Source organism: Symphalangus syndactylus, chromosome 20, assembly GCF_028878055.3.
Source record: "Symphalangus syndactylus isolate Jambi chromosome 20, NHGRI_mSymSyn1-v2.1_pri, whole genome shotgun sequence".
NCBI classification, from domain to species: Eukaryota; Metazoa; Chordata; class Mammalia; order Primates; family Hylobatidae; genus Symphalangus; species Symphalangus syndactylus.
The window spans coordinates 38,459,310-38,475,970 of NC_072442.2; the positions used below are offsets into that span (position 1 = coordinate 38,459,310).

The 16,661-nt window shown below is 44.9% G+C and overlaps 3 protein-coding genes across 16 annotated transcripts in view; 1 reads left to right on the forward strand and 2 right to left on the reverse strand.

Moving 5' to 3' along the window:
* Positions 1–7,620, forward strand: part of LOC129470016 (radical S-adenosyl methionine domain-containing protein 1, mitochondrial-like) — a 36,746-nt gene extending 29,126 nt beyond the window's left edge. Inside the window, exons 9-10 of the transcript XR_010118117.1 lie at positions 4,088–4,179; positions 4,724–7,620. The gene's annotated coding sequence lies outside the window, so the exon portion shown is untranslated. The remainder of the gene's footprint in view (positions 1–4,087; positions 4,180–4,723) is intronic.
* Positions 1,132–16,661, reverse strand: part of LOC134735230 (leucine-rich repeat-containing protein 37B-like) — a 34,007-nt gene continuing 18,477 nt past the window's right edge. The window contains exons 8-13 of one of the 14 annotated variants that reach the window (XM_063628839.1): positions 8,730–8,866; positions 6,654–6,821; positions 5,649–5,792; positions 5,191–5,474; positions 4,479–4,583; positions 1,132–1,341 (exon numbers count right to left, since the gene is read on the reverse strand). In XM_063628839.1, coding sequence (XP_063484909.1) covers positions 1,288–1,341; positions 4,479–4,583; positions 5,191–5,474; positions 5,649–5,792; positions 6,654–6,821; positions 8,730–8,866 — 892 coding nt within the window. In that variant the 3' untranslated portion in view covers positions 1,132–1,287. Of the gene's footprint in view, positions 1,342–4,199; positions 4,584–5,190; positions 6,822–8,729; positions 8,867–13,630; positions 13,869–16,661 lie in introns of those variants that run through there. The other 13 variants (XM_063628840.1, XM_063628842.1, XM_063628836.1 and 10 more) reach the window with 13 other exon arrangements.
* Positions 13,165–13,533, reverse strand: LOC134735235 (endophilin-A2-like). The gene has a single exon (XM_063628983.1). It carries the CDS (start codon positions 13,531–13,533, stop codon positions 13,165–13,167), a length of 369 nt encoding a protein of 122 aa, XP_063485053.1.

The following is a 16,661-nucleotide window of genomic DNA, read 5'->3' on the forward strand; positions in this document are numbered from 1 at the left end:
GTATAAGGTGTCTAGTCCAGATCTCTTTCTCTCTCTATCTCTCTCTCTATATATATATATGTGTGTGTGTGTGTGTGTGTGTGTATGTATATGTATCTTTCCAGAAAAATATGCAAAATGGCTTGGTGAATTTTCTTTTTGATTTTAACAGTTAACTTCTTTTGGCCAGTCGTGGTGACTCACACCGGTAATCCCAGCACTTTGGGAGGCTGAGGTGGGTGGATCACTGTAACCCAGGAATTCAAGACCAGCCTGGGCAGCGTATCAAGACCCCTTCTTTACAAAAAATACAAAAATTAGCCAGGCTTGGTGGCACATGCCTGCAGTTCCAACCACTTGAGAAGCTGAGGCAGGAGGATCGCTTGAGCATGGGAGGCAGAGGTTGCACTGAGCCAAGATTGCACCACTGCACTCCAGCCTGGGTGACAGAGCCAAACCTTGCTTCAAAAAAAAAAAAATCTAGCCTCACAGTGGCTTATGCCTTTAATCCCAACACTTTGGGAGGTTATGGCAGGAGGATGCCTTGAGCCCAGCAATTTGAGGCTGCAGTGGGCTATGATTATGCCATTGCACTCCAGCTTGGGAGACAGAAAGAGACCTTGTCACAAAAATAAATTTTTTTTCTTTGCTTTCTTCCTTTTTTTTTTTTTTTTTTAAAAAAAGACAGGGCCTCACTATTTCAACCTGTCACCCAGGTTGGGGTGTAACAGTTCAACCTCAGCTCACTGCAACCTCCACCTCCCAGGTTCAAGTGATACTCCCACCTCAGCCTACCAAGTAGCTAGGACTACAAGTGCACACCACCACGCCTGGCTCATGTTTTTTGTGTATTTTTTGTACAAATTGGGGGTTTTGTCATGTTGACCATTTTTTTTGTAGAGATGGGGGTTTTGTCATGTTGCCCGAACTCCTGGGCTCAAGCGATCCACCCACCTCAGCCTCCCAAAGTGCTGGGATTACAGGTGTGAGCCATTGCGCCTGGCCAATTTTTTCCTTTTACTGTGTCTGTGGTTCCACAACTTCCTTTTTGCCCATTCTCTATGGACTTTCTACTTCATTTGGACTCTGCTTAGATTGGCCTAGTTTTCTCTTTAGTCAAATCTTCAGGAACCAATTAATTACCATTAAAAATGATTTGACAAGCTATTTTTATTGTTAAAAATCCTCGTTTTGAGGAACACAACCACAAAGTAATCATTGATTTCAGTAAAAAAAAAATACTTAATAATAAAATTTTAAAAACGTGGCTCCAGGCCATCCAGATGCCTTAACTTGGGCTCAGGGGTCTCACATTGATGAGTCTTCTTCATGTTCCTTTGATGCCCTTTTGTGGGCAAGAATCTGTTTTGGAAGAAAACACAATTAAGATTATCTATCACAACAACCACTATCTCCAAATGCGTACTCATTCCTTTTATTCATTTTAAGTCTCATCTACCTGATAAGATAACTTTTTTGAAGACAGGAATTGTATGCTGTTTAACAGTGCTTTGATTCTTCCACAGTTCAGTCATCCTTGCTACCTTGTGGGGGACTGGTTCTAGGATACCGCCCCCACACCGTACCAGAATCTGTGGATGCTCAATCCCTTACATATCATGGTGCAGTATTTGCATATAACTAACACACACACCCCCATATACTTTATTTACTTACTTACTTAGAGACAGGATCACCCTTTGTCACTCAGGCTGGAGTGCAGTGTCACAATCACAGCTCACTGCAGCCTCAACCTCCTGGACTCCAGTGATCTGCCCACCTCAGCCTCTTGAGTAGCTGGGACTACAGGTGCATACCACTACACCTGGCTAATTTTTTTATTGTTATTAAAGACAAGGTCTCACTATGCTGCTCACGTTGTTCTCCCAAAGTGTTGGGATTACAAGTCTGAGTCACCGTGCCTGGTCCCATGTACTTTAGGACATCACTAATAAAATGTATAGATATTGTACAATGGTGACAGTTGTTATACTGTACTTTGTATTTTTATTGTTTCTTTTTTCAAATATTCAGCCTCATCTAGTTGAATCTGAGGATGTGGACTTGCTGATGAAGAGGGCTGACTGTATCTAACTTAGGGTCTTGCATGCAGCTGGCACTTAATGCATTTTATTGACTGTTTTAGCTAACATTCAACGGACAATTCCTAATTAAAAAAACTTTTAAAAGTATGAAAGAAAAGAAACCTGCTCTAAAGTGGCAGGAAAACCAGCCTGGGCAACATAGCGAGATCTTGTCTCTAGAACAAAAGTTTTAAAATTCGCTGCCTGTCTGTAGTCCCAGCCACTCTGGAAGCTGAGGCAGGAGGATCCCTTAAGCCCAGGAGTTTGAGGTTACAGTGAGCTAGATCACACCACTGCTCTCCAGTCTGGGTGACAACAAGGCCCTGAGAAAGAAAAAAAAAAAGAAAGGAAAGGAAGGAAAGACAGTAAGTATTGAAGAGACAAAACTATCATTATTTGCATATAAAATAAAAATGTCAGCCAAAGAAGCCTAAGAGAATCAACTAAGATTTTACTGGAATGAGAATTCAGTATGGTGGCTAGATACAAAATCAAGAGAGCAGCACACAAACCTCAAATACTTTTCAGATGTGCCACCAATAACTAACTAGAAAATGGAAGAAAGATCCCATTTACAATGGCAATACAAATGTCTGAAGTATTTAGGAACAAAAATACAAAGATCTGTTACCTAACAAAAGACGTGTGAGATCTATATGATGGAAACCCTAAAACTCTTCTGAAAGACATTATCAAGAAATGAATACATGACATGAAATACCATGTTCCTAGAATGTCGTACAGATGTCAATTCTCAAATTAATCTACAAATTTAAGGTAATCCTATTCAAATCCCAAGATAGTTTTCAGTGGTGGCTGTTTTTGAGACCGGGTCTCACTCTGTTGCCCAGGCTAGAGTGCAGAGGTATGACCACAGCTCACTGTATCCTCGACCTCCCAGGCTCAAGCAATCCTCCCACTTCAGCCTCTGAAGTCTTTCATATGGTGTCCAAGAAATGGGGACAAATCTCACAAAGGGACTAGGCTCAGGAGGGCTGGAATATTCAGGGAAGTTTCTTTTTCTTTCTTTCTTTTTTTTTTTGAGGCAGAGTCTCTCGCTCTGTCCCCCAGGCTGGAGTGCAGCAGCCTGATCTTGGCTCACTGCATGCTCCACCTCCCAGGTTCACGCCATTCTCCTGCCTCAGCCTCACAAGTAGCTGTCACTACACGTGCCTGCCACCACACCCAGCTAATTTTTTTTGTATTTTTAGTAGAGATGGGGTTTCACTGTGTTAGCCAGGATGGTCTCAATCTCCTGACCTCGTGATCTGCCCGCCTTGGCCTCCCAGAGTGCTGGGATTACAGGCGTGAGCCATTGCACCTGGTCTATTCAGGGAAGGTTTCAAGCAGAAAGATAACTGAGTTGGCTTTGGAGAGATTCACAGGACTCCCACAGGCAGAGTGAAATAAGGGAATTTTAGATGGACAAAGGCACAGACAAGAGCAGAAATGGGGATGGTGTGACTGGAGTATGGTGAGGGGCTGCTCTGGCTGGAATGGAGGGCTACCACAACAATGGAAATGGTAAATGAGGCAAATAAGGTTGGATTAGGAGCATAGCATCAAGGTTGCCACCTTATTAAATCACTCTTCCAATATGCTAGCACTGGCCTGTTGGGAAAAGTAATACATCACGTAATCAAACAAAAGGCAAAAAGAGGCAAGCTCCAGGAATGGGCACTGTAAACAAGACTCGCCCCAGAGTAGCCAGATGCAGGCTTTAGATATGTTGATGCAGGTTGAGCATCTCTAATCTGAGGGGGAATGTCTCATATGGTGTCCAAGAAATGGTGACACGTCTCACAGAGGGTCTAAGCTCAGCAGGGCTGGAGTATGAGACATTCCCCCTCCCCCATGAATTTAAAGATATGGCCAAAATTTTTTTTTTTAAACGGCTACCGTGTAATGCTTTAACTGGACCTATTTAGACAACGCCTTACACACTGGAGAAGGACGATACTATGTGAATCTAATAAGTCCACAAGACAATTCTTCTCTCTTTTGGCTGCCTTCTTCCTCTCCAGGGTGATGACAACTCCGTGAGGGTGGAGATTATATGTCTCTCATCATTTAAGCAACAAGGAAATAAATTAGTGGCAGAGTGAGGGGCGACTCGGTGAGTACATCCAATTGTTGACATAGTGTTGAGTGGGAGAAAGTTTGCTATTATATCAACTTCTTAAAATAGTCTGGTGGAATTAACTTGGTTTCATTTCACAGAGATCTCCTGGAAGCGGGGATCCTTTAAAAATCCTGGAATATACATTGCAGTAAAAGAACAAAGCATACCTCAGCCTTAAACGACAGAAGAAGAATGTCAAGTGGGAAAGTGACATTGGTTTTCAGTTTGCGGGTTCCGAATCCACACAAAGACAGGATTGTATTCTGAAAACCTGAATTAATTATTGTCCTTACCTCAATCAGACAAATCATTATAATCCAAAGTGTTAGTGTTACAGTCACAAATATTGTCAAGATGACGTTGTTGTTATGGCCGTATCGTGGAACTTCTTTCATGAGCTTAAAAAAAAAAAAAAAGAAAAAAGAAAGAACAATTAAAAAAAGAGAGAGAGAGAATGGAAGCTAACTTTTCAAAATCCCAGTATTCCAGTTGAGTAGCTTACAGGTTCTTTTGTTCTTTTTTATTTTTTTTGAGACAGGATCTCACTCTGTCACCCAGGTGGGAGTACAGTGGTGCAATCACAGTTCACTACAGACTCGACCTCCCTGGGCTCAGGTGATCCTCCCACCTCAGCCTCCCAAGTAGCTGGGACTACAGGCATGTGTCACCACACCCAGCTAATTTTTGTATTTTTTGTGAAGACAAGAGTTTCACTATGTTGGCCAAGCTGGCCTCAAACTCCTGACCTCAAGTGATCCACCCACCTCGGCTTCCCAAAGTACTGGGATTACAGGTGTGAGCTACCACCGCCGAGCTACAGTTCATCTTGTGCCGTAATCTATTTCACTGTCTACATGAGCAAAGTGGGAGATCACTGTCATGGCCTAAGTTACATGGCCGAGACAAGCCATGGCCTGGAAGTCCCAGGTTCTCCTATGTGGGCACTTTCCTGGGATATGCTAAATGATGGGAAATCTGGGTCTCATGTTTCTGTGTGGTCCTCACCTCACTCGACTTCTGCTCTTTCTGTTCACTCTCATTAATATGGTTATCAGTTTTCCATTGGTCCATATCCCATTCTGCCTTGGATGCCTTTGCTTCCTGCTGCTTGCTGAGAAGCTTCATCAGGAGGCCTGTTCGTGACACGAGCTTGGCACAGGACATTTGCACATATGTTTCTGAACATTCCATTTTCAGGATCCGGATAACATGAGACATGAACCTTCTGACATCCTCGTTGGGGATGAGGGACCGTAGCTGCTGGGTTAGCTGAATTTCAAACTGATCACCTGGGGAGGAGAGCAATGGGTCATTGAAGCTTTCGGGCTCGGGGGACAGGTCAGTGCCCACGTTGTTGTGTTCCCATTTTGTCTCAGTGTGTGTAACAGTTGGCTCTAAGTTGAATGCAGTCCCAGCGGAAGCTGCCTCAGGATGATTGTAGTTTGTGTTTTCAGAGATGCTACCTTCTGGCATAACAGTGTTTTCCATAAAAACGTTTTCTTCAGAGGCATCTCTTGCAGCTGTGTCTTCTACGTGACTGTTTTCTCTAAAACGTTCTGAAGGAGCAAATACTTCCAGAAGAGGGTTTTCTTGAGGACTCAGGTCTCCTAAGGATGAAAAAACCCCTTGTGAATTTATGAGGCTCTTCTCTGCAGAGAACGGCGGCCTCTTTGCGAGCATCAGTCTATTGAGATAACTGCCCTTTCTAAACTTTCTAATCTTTTTGGCCTTGGGTGTTCTGTGGGCCACACGGGAGCGAGTTTTATAAAAGCGGTATTTTTTTCTGGAATGTGCGATTGGTTTAGCAGCCTCCATGTTTTTAACCCTAGCCATTGCAATTTCTAACATTAAAATGCTGTAGGCTAAGTCTTTCGATCTGTCTCTGACCTGAGGTAGGGCTTTTGCAGGGCTAGAGGCAGAAGGCACGCCCATGGAGAAGGGTTTCAGCATAGAGGAGACTGCTGCCTTATGCTCCTGGGTGAACAAAGGCTTGGTGTAGATGGTGTTTCCCGCTACCTTCTCAGGCCCCTGCACTACGTGAGGCTGTTCCAGCTCCCTTGGGGCTGGACTCTCAAGCCTTTTTTCTTTGGCAGCATTGTCCACAAATGCCTGGGCATCCTGTTCTTTCCTAGTGCTGTGCTTTCCCACCTCTTTGAAGTGTCTTTTCTGGATGCTCCTCGGGCCTGTGAGGACTCTGTTCACTCTCTGCAGGTTTTTGCCTACACTGTGAATCTTTGCCAGGCTGTTTTCCTGTGGTTCAACAGTTTCTAGTTTATTTGGAAATATTTGATGTTTAAATTTGTTACCTAGAAGGTTGGACTGTGAGGGGCTCTTTCTACTGTTTTTCAAACTACTCAGGAGCCTATCCCCACCTTGTACATTTGAAAAAAGCAGTTTAGCGAATGGTAACAATATGGATTCTGCATCTAGATTTCCTTCTGAGAAATAAGGGAAGATGTTGCACTCACTCTCGTCATTGATGTCTTGCTGCTCACTCCCAAAGCCTGACAACTTGATGCCGCTGCTGTCTGAGGGCGCCTCCGACTCAATAGTCAGCTCAGTGCTTGTGTGCTGCTTCCGGGCTAGTAACACCTTCATGAACGCTCCTTCTGGATTCCCTACAGATGCTTCTTCAGCTGTCAGAAAAGAAGAGACTGTTTTCATCATGAAAGATCTTTGATCATCTTTCATACTCAGTCCGTAGCTGTACGCCCCAGTCACACAGAGTAAGAGTCAGCAAACATTCGAGTGCCATTCAGAGAGGAGAAACATACACCCAAACCTAAACCTATGAAATGGCAACAATGAAAAGAGGAAAAGACATCTTTTGAAAACATGGCCACCTACTTGGAACATTCCATAGTGTGACATAGAGTCAATCTGCTTAAGATTATTCCGTTGATCCCCAGGGGCCAATTGCCCAGTGCTCGGTCAAAGCCCAAGGTGGAAGACAAGTGCTTCCCTGATGAGCTGGCCTCTCTGCAGACTGCTCCGTACCCTGTGCTGTCCTGTCTCATATGCAGAGAGAGCACAAGGCTCCCGCTCTCCTCATCCTCAGTGTGCCCGTGTTCTTGCTACCATCACAGCTGAATGCAATGAAAGGCGGTCCTCTGAGAGGAGCTGGGTGGAGATGCTAAAGTGGATGCCCCCTCCCATTGCTGATAGATCCTCGTCTGCCATGTGCTCCACCCACCCACCGCATTCTCTGCTCCCACATATCACAACCCCATCACAAAAGATGCGACATGGAAAAAAACACTGTGTCCACCTTAATTCTTTTCTTAAATTTGGGCAGGGATCCAGGGTGTAGGTTAAGAGATTTTTAATTTGCCAGACTGTATGCCTATGTTGTTAAATACACAATGAATCTATGGTATGATAGCAGTTTCTGGATAAACATTACTTGAGGTCCTAAATGCAGAAGGGAAAAAGCAACTTTTGTCAGATGCCTCCGTTGCTTTCATTTCATCTCTAATATTTTGGATGGGGAATCATCCAAAGCTTCTGACTGCATGAAGGTCAAGTGTGCCAGTGTGCAGCTGGGCTTCTTTTCCAGAACTAAAAGTATTTTGAGTGGTGCTGAAGGCCAGCGGAAGAAGTAAAGATTGCAAGAAAGGAGAAACATGGGCTTGGGGAGAACCCAGAATTGGGGACAGAAGACCTGGCACTAGGCTACAGCACTCAGCACCTCTGATCTTGTTTTTCCTCATCTGTAAAAGGAGATTAACAATGCTTTTCTGCCCATCTCTTGGGGAGAAGGGAAGGATATAACTGTTAAAAAAAAAAAGAAAAAGTTTTGAAAAATAAGCAACACTGTCTTTATAGAAGTAGCTAAGCATTATTAATTATCTACCCCATATCACTGGTAGATACCTGTATTCAAGAAGTCACATTTTAGAAGTCATGAAGTTGGTGCTAATAAACCTAATCTACAGAAAAACTCTTGAAAGCACTTGAGCATTTGTTCTGTGACTAGAAAAGTTTGAGATTCAGAGCAAGTTCAGAGTTGGATGGACTAAGAATGGAAAAGCCCTCCGTTCCATTAGAAGAGCCAGGTAGCAATTTCTGGTTATGGAACCAGAAGCTCTCAGGCTTCAAATAAAACAGCATCTCTTCTACTCTTATAAAATTGTAAAAACAAAAACAAAAACAAAACCGGATCTACATCTGTCCTAAAAGGCAGAGAGTACTTGAGACCTCATGGATATAAAACCAGCTTATAAACTACATTGCACTACATGAACAAATTATCACTGGGGGCAAAGCACCAAGCAGAGAGCACAGTACACAGTGTGTGGATGTTAATGTTATTCCCTAGCCTTCCCATTCCTTTCTCTTGGTCCTGTATGCATATGGAACTCTTCCATTATTAAATTTTGTAATAATAACTGAGAACCTGACTCCCAGCAAGGGAGTAGTTCAGAAGTGGAGGGAGTTTAAATCTGACTGAGTAAATAAAACAATTATATCATTAGCTTAAAATTTCATCAATTAAAAATAAAAATTTAAAAACAAATACTTAAAATAATGTAACAATTTATCACCAGGCAATTTGGACTCACGACAATGTACGGTGTTAGTCAGACATGCAGGGTTGCAATGCAGCTTGACTGTCTTGCAGACAGCCTCAATGCTATTTTTAAATTGGCAGAGGCAGCAGGCCATATGGCTAGGTAAGATCCTATAGATGAAAACACAAAACAATAAATTAGTGGTAAAGCAGTTACTTGAGTAGGTAAAGGAGGCAGCCAACGCTACCACAGGGCTGGGCAAAAAGGTGTTACTGAGGCCTGTGGACTGGACAGTCGGGTAGGAATCAGAAGGCCAATGGGAAGGAGGACACAGGTGCCCAACCGAAGGGTAAGCATGGCAGTGAGAATGGTATGCCTAGAATAAAGGTGGTTGGGATTCGAATTGGGTGACACTGATCAGTAGTTTAATTCAGAGGTATCTCTTCCCGGCTCAAAAGTCTCACTTTGGGCTGAAAGTACACAGGAAGAAGGTAGACTTTTAAGAAGAGTCTGGATAAGCCCCCAACTTCTGGAGGCCCTTTCTCAATTCCTGTTGGGAGTGGGAAATATTAGAAATTACTCTGGGCATTAAAAATAGCTCAGTTTAACCTGGATTGTGGGGTTAAAAAAAATAATGGAGATTGCATTGGCTAAATCTGGACAATTTGAGCATTCAAAAGAATAACAACAATAAGCTACAACATAATATATAAAAAATCCATGAAGAATGATATTAAAAAAGGGGGAGTTGTTCTTTAATGAAATAGTGCTAGCTAAGAAATGTAGAAGGAATGACAGAATTTTAAAAAGTGTCACTTTGCAACAACCAATGTCATAAAAATTCATTCAGACAAAGATTATCACTGATGGACAGTTGGGTGAAAAGACATTTGAGAACAGGATCTTCACTGATCTCAAAGTACCACCCCACAAATTTTGTATTAATTTCCAAAGGGAAAAGTTATTTTTTATTTTTTTATGAGACAAGGTCTCACTCTGTCACCTAGGCTGAAGTACAGTGGCAAAATCATAGCTAATTGCAGCCTTGATCCCCCTGGGCTCGAGTGACCCTCCAAATTCAGCCCCCCAGGTAGATGGGACTATAGGCTTGCACCACCACCCCAGCTAATTTTATTTTTTTAAATTTTTGTTATTTTTAGTAGAGACAGGGTTTCACCTTGTTGTTCAGGCTGGTCTAAAACTGTACTCAAGTGATTTGCCCATCTCGGCCTTCCAAAGTGCTGGGATTACAAGTGTGAGCCACCACACCCAGCAAAATAACTACAGTGGAGAGATCTGAAAGATCACCTTAAACAAGTGATCAAACTTAGCATTATGAGCCACCTGGGGTCACGAGGCAGGAAAGATACGTCACCTATGCAGTATTCTTCCCAAAGATGCTTATCTTGAATCTCATGTGGAAACAGAGAAATCCAGATTGTGGGACAACTTACAAGACAACTATCTTTGACTCTTAAAAAATGCCAATGTCATGAAAGATCAAAAAAAGTAGAGGCATGTTTTAGATTAAAGGAAATGAAGACATGACATGCAGTGCTTGATCTCTGACTGGATTCTGTAGTATTCTTTCATCTTTCTGGCACGTTTGAATTTTTTTCAAAATATAAATTTGGGCAAAAGAGATAACCAAGATAATTGATTAATTTATTGTTATGGCTTCTTGGGGGCAGTTTCAGAGAAATAAAAACAATCTCTGTAACTGGAATAAATTTTCAAGGTTAATCTTAAGCAGTATAGCATGATCGTTAAGAATACAGATTCCACAGCCAGACTAGGCTTAAATCCAAGCTCGGTGAATAATGTAAATTTGGGCAAATCGCTTAATCTCTGTTCCTTGGCCTTGTCATTATAATAGTACCTACCTTGAATGAGTTTTGAGGATTAAATGAATCTATACCTGAAAAATGTCTGGCACACAGTGAGTGATCAATAAATGTTAACTACTGTAATTATTACATTGCAGAAGTCCTAGGGGGGTCTTTTCTGAGTCCTCTAAAAGGATGACTTTGTTAGGGCCACATTAAGACTGTGGAAACAGAAGAGTATTCAATGGATACATGAAGTCTGTGAGTTGAGGATACAATGTATAGAGTTTTAGATTAAAACTGTATCCAATAAGTTGGCCTGATACATCTTTCAAGCCTATAGAGGAATAATCACAAGTGACTAGTATTCCTTTGGGTCCAATAGAAGCCTCTGATCTTCATATAGATTGAATGTATCCAGAACCATAACCTAGCATTTTACTTATATAGCAACCATAACTCTGACACAAAGATGTTTCTTTTATTTTGAGGCTGAGCCTCGCTCTGTTACACAGGCTGAGTGCAGTGGTGCAATCTCGGCTCACTGCAGCCTCTGTCTCCTGGGCTCAAGTGATCCTCCCGCCTCAGCCTCATGAGTAGCTAGAACTACAGGTGCGTGCCACCACGCCTGGCTCATTTTTGTATTTTTTGTAGAGATGGGGTTTCACCATGTTGCCCAGGCTGGTCTCAAACTCCTGGGCTCAAGCAACCCCCTCTCCTTGGCCTCCCAAAGTGCTGGGATTACAAGCATGAGCCCAAATGTCCCATTGGGACATTTTCACAATTGTCCCAATCATAACATGGCTTAAAAAATTCAGAATCCAATCAAACATCAGATATTTCATTTAGTGTTCATGATTTTCTTTTTCTGTAGAAAGACCTTTAATACTTCTGTTTACAAAATTCAGGCATACATTTCAGTTTGTCCCGAACCGTGCCCAAGGCTGTGTGCTCATCTCTGCCAGGATGTCTGTGCCCTTCATGTACTGCTGACCACGAGGGTGCAGAGCAGAGCCTGGGGTCCGGAGGCTTCGCTGGGCCTCAGCGGGAGGGGAATGTGAATGTGGCCCAGCCCAGAGGACCCTCCATTTCGTCGACTTTGGATTGGGCGACAGAGGAAGCAGATGTCAGGGATGCAGACATGCTGGCCTGGGCTCAATGGAGCCTTTGTTCTTGGCCCTTAGCAGCACGGCTGGGGCTGTGGTCCCGTACGAGGTGTGCTGGGGGGGGTGTGTAGGTGGCTGGTGGTGGCAGCTTGTGCCAGAGTGACACAGGCTTCTGTGGGCCTGGCTGGGGGCAGTTAAAAAGCTGAAAAGGTACTTGGCTTTGTGAGGGTACGGCTTGGGAGGCAGGGCCCTACAGGAGGCCATGTTCTCTGTCCTGGTTGTGGGGGGCGGTACAGGGGGAAGGTGGGGCAGATCCCAGCTGGCCTCTGTCTCCTGGCTGCAAGCTGACAGCAGGCCAGGGAAACAGTGAGGCCCTCTGCCCTGACCCTGGGGAGACGGAGTGCATGTGTGAGGCTGGGGTACTGTGGCCCTGGAGTGGGACTAGGGTTCATCGCCAGCAGCAGGCTTGTGGGGGGATTTAAAACCAGGGTCGTCTCTGAGCCACCCCACAGGGACAGTCGATCCAAGCCTGTTAAGGCCGTGGAACTCGAGGGTAGGCTGTGGGCTGGGTCCCCGTGGGGTCAGTACGGAGGTGGGGGCTGCCCTGGAGGAACATTAGTGTTTCTGCGAGCACCTTAGTGTTGCCCTGCCTGGGCCAGCTGGGTGAGGAGTTGGGGAGCGAGGAGGAGGCCGGCACCATGGAGTGGGGAAGGGAGCCGTCACTGTTGGAGGTCAGCGCTAGTGTAAACAAGCGTCCTCACCCACCCAGATAAGCCTCCCACCCAAGTGTGGCTCCCTGCTGAAGGAGTACCTCAAGGGCCGGGGCCTGGGTGGCGCCGGCAGGCTTGGACACCGCCCTGGCAGCAGGAGCCCACGGAAGGCAGGAGACCTGACAGGGGGTGCCACCCAGTGTCGATGGAGGGGCGGGGCGGGGGCACCAGTGAGTCACTGGGCAGAGGCACAAGCACGTCCACGTAGCTGAGCAGGAAGAAGCCTGACTGGTCGTCCAGTATGCCCTGGTACCAGTTCTCGTTGATCTGGTTAATCAGCATGAAGACATCGCCCTCATGGAAGCCCAGCTCCCCATCGTTCTCAGGCTGGAAGTCGTACAGCACCTTGCAGCTTGGCTGTTCTAGGGGCGGCACGCTCCTGCTAGGAGTCCGGATGGGCTTGTCGGAAGATCGAAAGAGGATGAAGCTGCGATTTTGGGGAGTGTGGTGCAGGGGAAGCCCCCGTTGGGCTGCTCAGGCTCTCCGAGGTCAAAGGGCTCCCGGGACTTGGGCTTATACTCCCGCTTGAGGTGTGAGGAAGCTTCCCGCATCTGTGCTGGAGCTTCTCTGCCAGCTCGTCGAGGATCTGAATGGCCTGCCAGTGGTAGTCGGGCTGCACCTCCACCAGGGGCGGGAGTTGACTCACCTGCTCAGTGTCAGTCTCCAGGAGGTTGTGCATGCTGGTTTCTGCTACCTCCTTGGAGTCCTCAAACTTCTCCAGCGCCTGGCGCAGCTCCTCATCGGGGATCTTGCCCTGCCGCTTCTTTTAGTCAAAGTCCAGGCGGCGGCCCTCCAGCTTCTGCACGTGGTGCTGGATCCCCTTCAGGTCTTTCTCACACAGGTTCTGGAGGAAGTCAATGAAGTTCTGCTTGACCTCTATGTCCAGGGAGTTCTTCACCTCTGCCAGGTGCTTCATGGACTCGCCGGCATCCAGCAGTGCGTCACTGAAGTTGGACTCGTTGCCCAGCTCCTTCTGGTGGCAGATCAGGCACTGGCTCAGGAGCCCCTCCGACTGCGGGTAGCCGGGGTTCTTCACCTGGCCCCGGATCTTGCACACCGTGTTGAGCATGGTCAGCTTAGCCTGCGAGGCTGGGTTGGGCTGCAGGTACTTGATGGTCCTTGCCAGCATTTCCATCACTGCCTTGCTGATGACACCTCCATCTCTTTGAAGTCATCGTCCAGCTTGGTCCCCTCAGCCCCTCCGCCCTTCTCAGTGACCTTGTAGAACTTCTTCAGACCTGCAACCGACATGCAGCCTCCCGCCGCCAAACCTCCCTCCCGGACTGCGCCAGCGACAGGCTCCCAGGCGTGTGACCCTCTGCGTGCCTCAGGGGCCCCACCACGTGCTTGCCAGCTCTGCGCCTGCCCCGGTGCCGCCTCCAGTTCATGATTCTTAAGTCTCCTTCGATCTGGATCTGTTCACAGGATTGTTTCAAAGTATACCGACAAACCTTTGAGACTGTAAATGACCTGAGATATACATTATCCTTATTTGAGAACAGTAATTTTTCAATACGCATGAAAGATCATCACACATGAGCCAAGACAAATGAGCTGGCCTACTTACTTTGTATATAAATGTGTAAACTCCTCAAGACTTCCAATAATGAACTCCAATGAGGAAATTAGTTCAATGTCTTTATGTCCTTGGTGACAAATGGTTACAGACAATCAGAGCATTTTTCCTATCCACTAATGGTCAAGAAAAAAGCAGACAGATCCTCACTATCTGAGAGAACTAAGTGAGAAAGTTGGTCGACGAAGAGGACTTCATCCAGAGAGGAAGGGATCTAGCTCACAGGGAAGATGCTGCAGGAGGCTGAGGAAAGTGAGGCTAGAGCAGTAAAACAGATCTGACAACCTGGTGAAGATAAGTGACCTGACGAAAATGAACGGAGCAGAGTGCTAAATGAAGGGCCCTTTCCATGCTAATCTTGCATAATGCCCTCAACCAGCCTTAGCATAACTGAGTTTCTATTTAGCTTGCCATATTGTGGGGGGTGGTGGTGGCACAATTTAAGTTGCAGTAAGTTGTGTAACAAACTCACAATAGGGCCCTGCAGAAATATATATATATGTATATATATACACACATATATATAAAATATATGTGTATATATACATATATATATAAAATATATGTATATATACACATATATATATAATATATGTGTATATATACATATATATAAAATATATGTATATATATACACATATATATATAAAATATATGTATATATATACACATATATATATAAAATATATGTATATATTTTTTTAGGCGGGGTCTTGCTCTGTCACCCAGGCCGGAGTGCAGTGGTGTCATCTTGGCTCACTGCAACCTCTACCTCCTGGGTTCAAGCGATACCCCTGCCTCAGCCTCCCTAGTGGCGGGGACTACAGGCATGTGCCATCACACCTAGTGAAGATAGATAGATAGATAGATAGATAGACAGACAGACCTATATCTACAAAGAAGGCCAGGCATGATGCCTCATGCCTATAATTCCAGTACTCTGGGAGAATGAGGCAGGAGGATCACTTGAGGCCAGGAGTTCGAAACCAGCCTGGGCAACACAGTGAGACCTCATTTCTCCAAAAAATAGAAATAAAATTGCAAAAAAACAAAAAAAAATAAACCTCACACCATATATGCAAATTAACTCAAAATGGATCATAGATCTAAATGTAACTATATAATTTCTGGAGAAGACATAGTAAATCTTTTCCACTTTGGATTAAACAATAGGTTCTTAAAGATTTCTTAGGTAAGAAACAAAAAAGCACAAGCCATATAAGAAAAAATTGCTGACTTAAAGCTGATCAAAATTAAAAACTTCTGTTCTTCAGAAAACTTTACTTATTTATTTTATTTATTTATTTATTTATTTATTTATTTATTTATTTATTTTGAGACAGAGTCACTCTGTTGCCCAGGCTGGAGTGCAGTGGTGCAATCTTGGCTCATTGCAACCTCCACCTCCCAGGTTCAAGCACTTCTTGTGCCTCAGCCTCCTGAGTAGCTGGGATTACAGGCATGGGCCACCACACGTGGCTAATTTGTGTATTTTTAGTAGAGACTGGGGTTTTGCCACATTGGCCAGGATGGTCTCGAACTCCTGACTTCAAGTGATCCACCTGCCTCGGCCTCCCAAAGTGCTGTGATTACAGGTGTGAGTCACTATGCCCAGCCAGAGAACACTTTGAACAGAATAAAAGGACAAACCACAACCTGAGAGAAGATGTTTACCAAACACATATCTATAAGGCCTTGTTTTTTGTTTTTATTTATTTACCTATTTAATTTTTGAGATAGTATCTCACTCTGTGACCCAGGCTGGAGTGCAGTGGCGATCACTGCTCACTGCAGCGGCGATCACTGCTCACTGCAGCCTCGACCTCCCAGGCTCAAGCAATCCTCCCACCTCAGCTTCCCGAGTAGCTGGGACCACAGGTGAGCACCACCACACCTGCCTAATTTTTATGTTTTTGGTAGAGACATGGTTTCACCATATTGCCCAGGTGGTCTAAAACTCCTGGCCTCAAGCAATCCTCCTGCCTCAGCCTTCCAATGTGCTGGGATTATAGGCATGAGCCACTGTACCCGGTCCCTGAAAAGACTTGTATCCAGAATCTATAAAGCACTCTTTTTTTTGTTGTTTGAGACGGAGTCTCACTGTGTCGCCCAGGCTGGAGTGCAGTGGCGTGATCTCTGCTCACTGCAAGCTCCACCCCCTGGGTTAACGCCATTCTCCTGCTTCAGCCTCCCGAGTAGCTGGGACTAAAGGTACCTGCCACTACGCCCCGCTAATTGTGTGTGTGTGTGTGTGTGTGTGTGTGTGTGTGTGTATTTAGTAGAGACTGGGTTTCACCCTGTTAGCCAGGATGGTCTCGATCTCCTGACCTCGTGATCCACCCGCCTTGGCCTCCCAAAGTGCTGGGATTACAGGCGTGAGCCACCACGCCTGGCCTAAAGCACTCTTAAAACTCAATAATAACGAATCTCCAATGGGATTACAGGGGGAAAAAAACCCAATAAAAATGTTAATATCCAATTAAAATATGGGAATAGATTTGAACAGTACAGTAAAGAAGATATTTGCATATGAACATTCAACATCACTAGCTGTTAAAGAAATGCAAATTAAAGCCACAATGAGATTCCACTACACATCTAGCAGTAGAAAGGTGAACATTTTTTTAAAAACTCAAATATAAGAATCTGCTGGGCTGGGCCATGCATGGTGGCTCATGCCTGTAATC

Excerpts from the sequence above, each read along its gene's own strand:
- LOC134735235 (XM_063628983.1), bottom strand. The coding sequence starts at position 13,533 with ATGGAAATGCTGGCAAGGACCATCAAGTACCTGCAGCCCAACCCAGCC.